At 40.0% G+C, this 9,410-nt stretch overlaps 1 protein-coding gene across 1 annotated transcript; it reads left to right on the forward strand.

The window, feature by feature from the left end:
* The first annotated feature begins 5,061 nt into the window (after positions 1-5,061).
* Positions 5,062-5,928, forward strand: LOC141826150 (uncharacterized). The gene has a single exon (XM_074713398.1). The coding sequence runs from the start codon at positions 5,062-5,064 to the stop codon at positions 5,926-5,928; it is 867 nt and encodes a 288-aa protein (XP_074569499.1).
* The last annotated feature ends 3,482 nt before the right edge of the window (positions 5,929-9,410 follow it).

Below are 9,410 nucleotides of genomic sequence, written 5' to 3' on the forward strand. Positions count from 1 at the left end.
TCCGGGACTTACTACTTTCCCACAGACGGTGCCAAAATATGTTCCCGTCAAGATCGACTTTTGGATGCGCGACCTTGCCTCAACAGCACTCCGGGATGAAGGCGGATGGAGGGGCGCGGAAGCTCACCGGAAACCTGAAAACACAGACACCGTGAGAAGGAAGGCCGGGATGACCGGCGCGACCACTCCGATGCCTAAGTCAGTGTTGAGAGGAAGGAGGGAGACGAAAACGGATTAGGCAAGAGATTGAGATTGCATACCTTCCCCCCGCTGGGGGGTTCTCCTTATATATCTGAGAGGAATACCGTACTACAGAGAGAGTAAGGTGGGAATTACCCCTGTGATGAGGTCCGTACGGGTAGGGGAGTGACGCGAGGATGGCAGAGGACAGGCGACGGTACTTTCCGGGACAGGGGTGTACTTCGAGCGGCGGATCGCCATACCTGGCAGAGAAATGTCAGACTACAATACAGACGGAGGAGTGGTCGATGGAGTACGGGGGCAGCTTGTGCTGGAATCGGCTCGGGTGACTCGAAGACGCTGACCAGCGGCATGGCGAGGAGTCGACTCGGCGATGTCGTCCATCGGGCTGGTGAGGGGTCGACCCAATAATGTCCTCCGAATCCTTTGATGACGAACCGGTCTTTCGGACTCGGATCGGGCCTATCCGGGGAGTTACCCAGGGATTCGGATTCGGGCTACGGGGCCTCGGTCGCATGCTTACGGGTTGTTGACTTGGTTCGGGCGTCACTCACGACTCGATCCGCCTCCGTATCCTTACGACCGTAACAATAAGTAAAAAACAAATCAAATTGGCCATATAATAACCATGAATAGATTAATTCCATGTGGTACTATAGACTTACTCGTGGCCTCAAACGACCATTTCAGATAATTTCATCCCATTAAGGTATTTTAGATAAATTATCTTGATAAGTAAAAATTAAAATCCTTTAGATCGACGACCATCTAAGACCATAGAAAACTTTGTGAAGATATTCTAAACTCGTTGTTGGCTTTGAAAGACCATTTTAGACAATCACAGCCCATCAAAGGGTTTTAAACAAAAACACTTTAATAGGTAAAAGGTTTCCATATTGGTTTTATGAGATTGAATGAATTGCAAATGTCCTCAAATAACTCAGTAGTGGTCTCAGAGGACCATTTTGAGAATTTTATAATGGAACTTGTAAATCCTAAGCCGCATGAGTTCTATAAACTAAATTAGAACTTCAAATAGGAAATACAAGATTAATGATCTAATTTCTATCAATTTCATGGTTTAATATGTAAAATAAAAACATAATGACAAGGAACCTGTTTGTAGGGCCATTATCCTTGTCCTGCAACTCGTTCTGCTTGATCCCTGTGGAAGAAAACAAAGCGGAAGCGAAAGGGAGGTCTTCCAAGGGATTTAGGATGACGGCGCCGTAAAACCTTCGTCAATGGAGAACGAAGGCGATGTCACATGATTCCCTAAACCCTCGGGGGCCAAACTCTTATATAGAGATCTGAACCGTTATCAGCCCATAGATAATAACGGAACAGATTAACTTATTCTATATATTTAATCCCTATCCGATAATACCAAAATAGATTAATAAATTTAATAAATTTAATCCATAATAATATCGGAACGGACTAACGGATTCTACATATTTTAATCCACATCAATAATCCGAAATCCGATAAACTTTAATTAGATCACTTAAATGAGTTCGGTTCGTATCTGCATATACAAATTACAATTAAGCCCATAATTAAGAAATTAAATCCAACATTTTAACCCACCTTGATGAGAGAAAAAAAACTATCTAAATTGGTTGTTTGAGATCAAAAATAGATTGTAGAAGATATTCTAGATTTAAATTGACTTTAGATGACCATTTTAGAGAGTTCTATCTCATCAAAGTATTTTGGATAAAAAAACTTTAATAGAAAAAAAATTTCTCCAAATTAGTGATTTGAGAAAATTAATAGATTGACGACATCAAATTACTTTATATTTGCTCATGGACTCAAATAATTTTTTAGATTGTTTTAACTTATTAATCTACTTTAGATAAAATGCCTTAATGAACAAAAATACCTTATTGTTTGTAGATGATATTCTACCCTCTAAGGTGTTCTTAGATGACCGTTTTTGAAAATTTCAATCCCGTGTCCAAAACACCTTTTGAATAAAATCCCCCAAATTGAACAAGAGAGATCATAGATAGATTTATGAAGGTGTTTTGAACTTGTTGATGTAGATGATCATTTTGAATAGTTTCACATCGTCAAGGTGTTATGGACAAAACATTTTAATGGTTTCAAAGTTTCTAAACTGATATAATAGATGAATTTTTATGGCATTCTAGAGCACTAAATTTTAATAAGTTTTAGATCACTAAGTTTTTAAGGTTAAATACCTCGGCATTTGAACTCTACTGACATTATGGCAATATAAAAAAACACACTAATCATTATTATTATAATGTACCTGATTAGATGATTGAGTGTTGAAGTGTGATCTTGAGATATGGTAGTGATAAACCAATGTCTTGGTGTAGAAGTTGGTGTTACACAGAGATGGATCTAAGATAAGACTGTCCTGGTCTCTACTCCGGTTCAAAAAAAAATTACATAGTATTTTATAACTTACAACTTGACACCAAGGAGAATTGACGTGTTCTTTCTTTCTTTTTCTCTTTGTTCATTTTGATTTGGTGCTTAACTCACCCCTTCCACACCCAAAGCTCAGTTCACCTCTAACTTATGGATCTATCCTTAATGTACACAAATAAAGACTAGGGTTTTACTATCAAGGATGAATTATTTATTTGAAAAATTGACATTTAACAGAAATGAAGCTTAGAAACTAGTACGTCAAATAGGCCGACCTATCAAAAACTTATCATCTAATGGGGGTAAGGCCAATGGCATAGCTAAGTGAGGACCAGGGGGTGTGATCACCTCCTTGATTTTTTTAAAAAAAATTCATATCAAATCTTCACTGTTACTTTGACCAACCAATTCACTACCTCATCATTAGAAAATTAAAAATTGATCACATATTTGGAAAACTCTTGACATAAACTATCCACTAGTACTAATTTTATGAGAAAATATCATGATTTAGAATGTTAAGTATTGAATTTTAAAAATAAAAATTAAATCATAGAATATGAAGTGAGGATGATAAATTAAAATCAGATCAAGTATGAACTAAATCCAACGGGTAGGCACGAATATAAGGATTGCATTGGTTCAAATTATGATTAATTTGGAGTTGATTTGGCTAAGTTATGACCGTACCAAATTTAAAGTTTAAACGAGTTCGGTCGGTTTAAAATGAATTAGGGTGTGCAACATCAATTGCTGCCTTCTTCCAACAACAAGAGTAGTCTTCACATCTTCTTTCTTCTCATGTTTTGCACTGCAAGAATAACCCTATTTTACCTTGCCATGCAAGAATAACCCTATTTTACCTTGCCATGCTCTCTTTGTGTGATTACTGAGCTCACTGAAGTTCGTTGAGGTTGTTAACGAAGAAGATAAAACTCTCCTCTTTTGCTTCTTCCTCCCTATCTTCTCTTCTCTTCTCTATTTTTTCAAAAGCAATGGTCTTCCTTTTATTATTCTGACGAGCAACCCTTTACAAGTAGTCATTTGCCCCCTTTGTCCAACAACAACAACAACAAGAGGAGTAAGTTATTTTTTTCTTCTTTTATGTTTCATTAATTGAAGGAGAATTGTAAAGTATAAACTTTATTTTATTAGGTTGCTAGTTAGGATGGTTATTTAGATCGGAATGGAGGTCTTATATGTAAAAATGCTAAATATTATGAAGAAGTGAGATTACAAATGATTCTTCAACTTTGAGTCATAGATAAATTTTGGAATCAACGGATTATTATTTCAATTAAAACTAAGGGCTAACATCGAAATTTTTGAATTTAAATTTATTTTTAATTTTTTAAATTTAAAATTTAGACTTTTGGATAATGAAATTGACCTACACTCATGTTTGACATTTTTAAAAAATTTTAACTTATATATATATTTTAAATTTTTAGAGTTGAATAATTTGATTTTGTATTGTATTTTTTTTAATTTTATTAAATTCGCCTATCCTAATTGAAAATCTTGACTACACTGCAAGGTGGGGGTGGGATGGGATGGGATGGGCTAGCCAACTATCCCAATGGGTTAAGAAATTTCCAATCTAAGATAACACAAGGTGGGTTGTGAGCTAGACGGGTCAGTTTACAAGTCTATCAAAAAATAATTTTTTTTTAAATTTAAATTATGAATTAGGTGGGTCAATCTACGAGTCTATTGAATTTGAAAATTTTAAACAAAAATTTTAAACGTAAGAAAAGGAAGGAGTATTACGGAAAAGTGATATGTATTTTTGAAAATTTAAAATTTAGGTACCTGGAATGAGATCTTGCTGAAACTTACACTCGCGGTTAGTAGTTTTTTTTCTCTCTCAAACTAGTTCTAGTTTGCTCGATGCAACCCACGATCTCCGAGCCATATTCCCACCCGAACATCAAACTCACCTATCCAAAATTGGAACCTTTTCGTGTCTAATCAATCGTCCAATCAATGCTGACGCCATCCCGATTCCTGCTGGCATGCTTCCCCAGTATTAATCTATTAACTACCATAATTAGAATTTGCTAAAAGCGAAACCGAAACACGTCGCCGTAACGCTCGCCCACCCATGCTTCCATCCTGGTCCCCTCGAAACTCACTTCCATACCAAACCCCACCTTCCCTGCGATTGCTTGAATTCTAACCCTCAACCGTGGACCCACCTAACATGTCCCAACCACAATCGGTAACTTCCCGTGTTCACATAATGCGGGTATGTTAAGCTGCTTTGTATATTAGGAAGATTTTTAAATTATCTGGATCCATCCAGCTTCTTATAATCGCGCCCACCTTTTTCCCATCACTATTGCCCTACCACTGGCTCTCTCTGCCTACGTTTCCGTTTTCCGCAAGGGAAAAAAGATGAGAGCAAGTAAAGTAATGGCGTTATAAGGAAACAAGAAAGGGGCATAGAAAGCGATGCTGAGTTCGTGTGCTAGGGCGGCGCTTGCTTTTCTAGGGCTCTCCGAAATCAACGTCGACGATAGCCAGCGCAATGATCCTCGCCGATGCCGGCGTGTTCCCCACGAGAATCGCGATGGGCTCCATGTCCTCGTTGGCCATCTTTCGCATCCGCCGAATGTGCTCTTGCGCTCCGCCGTCCGGAAGCCTCCGCGGGAGAGGGTGGACGCAGGCTCCCGCGGCCTCCACGACCTCGTCTACGCCGAGGGGCTGCGTATGTGCACTGAAGATCTTGGATCGGAGAGCGGCGACAGGAGGATGGAAGTGGAAGAGGAGGAGGTGGAGGCGTCGGAGTCGAGGAGCGGCACTCTACCATGGCGCGGGTTGAAGGACGCGAGGAAGGAGCCACGGCCGCGTCCCCCGATCCCGCCGCCGCTTCCTTGGCTGGCTGAAGGGAGTACCTGGTTTTTAAGAGCGACGAGGGAAGGTGGGCGGATCCGGATGACAGAGGTGTTGGTCGAGCGGCCGTTGGAGGTCCTCCGCGCCACCCGCGAGGGCGGACGCCTCCGGCTGAATCTCATAATCCTATCCAAAGGCGAGGAGAATAACTTCGACGGCGGCGAACTGGTCGATGAAGGGCGAACCGAAGCACCAGAAATCGTAAAGGTGGTGACCGAACGAGAAGATCAAGAAGAAGGCGATAACATCGAAGAAGAACAAACTCCAACGGAGAAGACGATCGAAAAGCTGGAGGCAGATGTAAGATCACAGGCAGCGAAGGTGGTTCCGACGACAAGGACCGGCGAGGAGTGGAGGTGTCAGGATGTGGTGAGCGGTAACGGAGTACCGACGTGGTGGAGTCACCGCCCCTTGATGACAGCCTGAGCTGCGCAGGTGCGTCACAACGACGTCGCACGTGCGCGTGGCGTCACTTTCTGGTTCTGGCTTCCTTTACCCATTTTCACTGTTTCTGGAATAACGGTTCGGTTTTCCAAAAGCGCAGGTCTCGAGGAGGTGAATAATAATGACGGTCGCAGTTGCCAATTTGCGAGGTCGAGGTTTAATTCTGAGAAGGTAGAAGGTGAAAAAAATATATTTGAAATTTCAGAATTTTTTAATGAATTTTATTGCAATATTCTGTTTGTAATTGTTTTTTTAAAAATATTAAACTAGACGGTCTGCCTTGCAGTGCAGTCCTTTCGCCATGACACTGCATTTCTTAGAAGCACTAGAATACGGCTTATTTCTTTGTCATAAATTTTCCCTTGACGATCATTAGATTTGCAACATTCTTTAGATTTTTGTTTGAAATTGATCACTTAATTCATGAATGACATCAGTAGTTAGAACCTTGAGTGTTAAGTCTAACTCTGCCCTATTTTAGTCATTAGAAGATGGAATTAGATACCTTCAGGCGTGTTTTAGTCGATGTACTTGCCTGAGGTTTTCCAAGTCTTTGAAGGATGATTCCGACCAAAACGTCAAAGACCTTGTGAGAGCTGCAGTGTTGAATGCAATGAGAATAAAGAAAACAGTTGTGTTGCATTAATACTCACAGAGCTATACCTCAAATTAAAGGGAACACTTTGGAGGATGTCTTTGGATGTAGGAAGAAGCTTTCCTACATTTTCCCTACCTTAACCAAATGCCATTTGAGAATAAAGAAAACACTTGTGTTGCAATACTCACAGAGCTTTTCCTACATTTTCACCAATGGATGTTCATTCATCTTCTTCCATATGATCTTTTTCCTCGTGAAATTGTTTGCTCCTCCATGAAAAATTTGGGAAAGTGTTTTGCCGCTACAATAGGAGAAAATAGATGTGACACAAATAGAGAGGGGAGTTGCAAATGATCATGGTGTTGAACCTTCAGAGATGAAGGGGCATCGCCCCTTCATCTTCTGAAACAGAAGCTTTATCTACCGAAAGCTTCGTCTTCCGGTGACTACGGTTGATGAAACGAAGAGGCAAAATCACCCCTTCGTCTTCCTTATTTCTACTATATAAGAGTGAGAGAACATACCTGCTAAGAGGTGTGATGGTTGCGTCCAAGTCGAAGCAAATAAAAAGGCAGCGCTGTGGATTTGTTCCAGAGGTGCTGCATCGGAGAAGAAGAATACCAAGGAGGATCTGGTTTGAGAAATTTGAGAAGCTTTCCGGTTCGTGATCGCTCCTCCGAAGCAAGCAATCCCGGCGAGGCACGCTACAACAGGTAAAACCAACAATGGTATCAGAGTACTGTGTTAGAATTTTACCTGTTCCATCTTGTTACTGTTGGGGAAATCGCTGCTTAAGAACAACGATTTCTCTCGTCTCTGTGCCGACGAAACCATCGGCTCGTCTCTGTTCATGGTCGGTGACGCACACGGCGTCTCTATCTCGGCTAGCGATGTGTTCTCCTTGTTCCGACAAGGCTGGAGTAGAGCCGGCCGGCTGGCGCCGACGAGGATGGTGCCGACGAGGCCAGCGCTGGGGAAATTGGGAACAAACAGAAAGAGTTCAGCAGAAGAAAAAGGAGCGTGCTTTTAGGGCACGAGAGAGAAAAAAAGTTTTTTTTGAAAAAAATAATTAAAAAATCACGTGATGAACATGTGATTCAGATTATGAGCCATTGGATTCAGATTATGGGCCATTGGATTTTGATTTTGGGTAATCTGATTGATTGTGTTATTTTATTAAAAAAAAGGGATGTGGTTGGTGCTGAGATAGATTCGAACCCATGATTGCCAAAGTCATAACAAGAACAACTCAATTCAAATTGATCATAATGTAAATAAAACATATTTACTTACATATGAAGGGCCCCATTCATGGTCGTCTCTATCTCGGCCAGCGACATCTCTTTTTTTTTAATAAAATAACCCAATCAATCAGATTACCCAAAATCTGAATCCAATGGCCCATAATCTAAATCACGTGTTCATCATGTGATTTTTTTTATTTTTTTTCAAAAAAAAAACTCTTTTTTTTCTCACTCGTGCCCTAAAAGCACGCTCCTTTTTTTTTTTTCTTCCGCCGAACTCTTTCTGTTCGTTCCCAATTTCGCTGACCATGAACAGAGACGGGTCGATGGTTTCATCAGCATAGAGACGTGGGAAAATCACTGCTTAAGAATTATTGGTTTTACCTGTTGTAGCGTGCCTCGCCGGGATTGCTTGCTTCAAAGGAGCGATCACGAACCAGAAAGCTTCTCAAGTTTCTCAAACCAAATCCTCCTTGATGTTCTTTTTCTTCGGTGCAGCACTTCTGGAACAAATCCACAGCGCTACCTCTTTGTTTGCTTCGACTTGGATGCAACCACCACACCCCTCAGCAGGTATGTTCTCTCACCCTTATATAGTAGAAATAAGGAAGACGAAGGGGTGGTTTTGCCCCTTCATTTCATCAACCGTAGTCACTGAAAGACGAAGCTTTCGGTAGATAAAGCTTCTGTTTCAGAAGATGAAGGGGCGTCGCCCCTTTATCTCTGAACGTTCAACAGCTTCTCCCACTCGTCTAAGTCAATCCATAAAGGTAAATGATCACAAAGATCATTAGGAATTGTGATTGATAATTATAAAGATCATTCAGAGGTATTTTAGTCATGTAGACTAAATAAAATCGGAGTACACAGTCACATAGACTGTAAGAACAACCAATTCATACATAGGAAAATGGTTCGTGTGACAACAAGCACATTGAACATTCATTGCTAAGAAAGTTGTTATACCTTACATAGTTGCTCACAAAATAGTACATAACCATTTTCTGAATGACACACAGTCATTTATTTGATGGCTCACAACCATTATCCAGGTGGCACTTAGCCATTCTCTAGTGATATATAAATCACTCTTCTAGTGGTATATCATTATTTTGGACTCATTATGTCTTGCTATTTATCTAGATTAAATAATCTAAATTTACATTGATATGAACATCTCTAATCCCTCACGGTACTATATGTCAAGAACATGTTCCATAATCAATATTCACAATCATTTCTATACATAACAGAAATGAGTCGATTAGTGAATAATATCAAAGAATGTAAATCTATTTAATCTTCCTTTTTAGCTAGAATTTATTCATTCTAATCAGCCACTTTCCTAATTATGTTCCATAGACCGAATCAACCATAGCCAATAGGATACATGCTAAAGTAGCAGATACTGATTAGAGGTTCAAGGAGACAGCTAAATAGTCATTACGGGCAAATGCTGAGATTAATATATAATCTCAAAGGTCTCACATAGTAGAGAAGTAGAGATCCATTCTTCTACTACCCTTATTGTCACCATAGCACATGTGGTATGAATCACATGCTACGATATTTTTTTCTTTATCAAAAAGAGTGCATGCTTTCTCGTAACATCGTATAGATTT

The sequence above is a fragment of the Curcuma longa genome, chromosome 4 (genome assembly GCF_044706935.1).
Source record: "Curcuma longa cultivar G26 ecotype Majalengka, Jawa Barat chromosome 4, ITB_CL_G26_1.1, whole genome shotgun sequence".
Lineage (NCBI taxonomy): Eukaryota > Viridiplantae > Streptophyta > Magnoliopsida > Zingiberales > Zingiberaceae > Curcuma > Curcuma longa.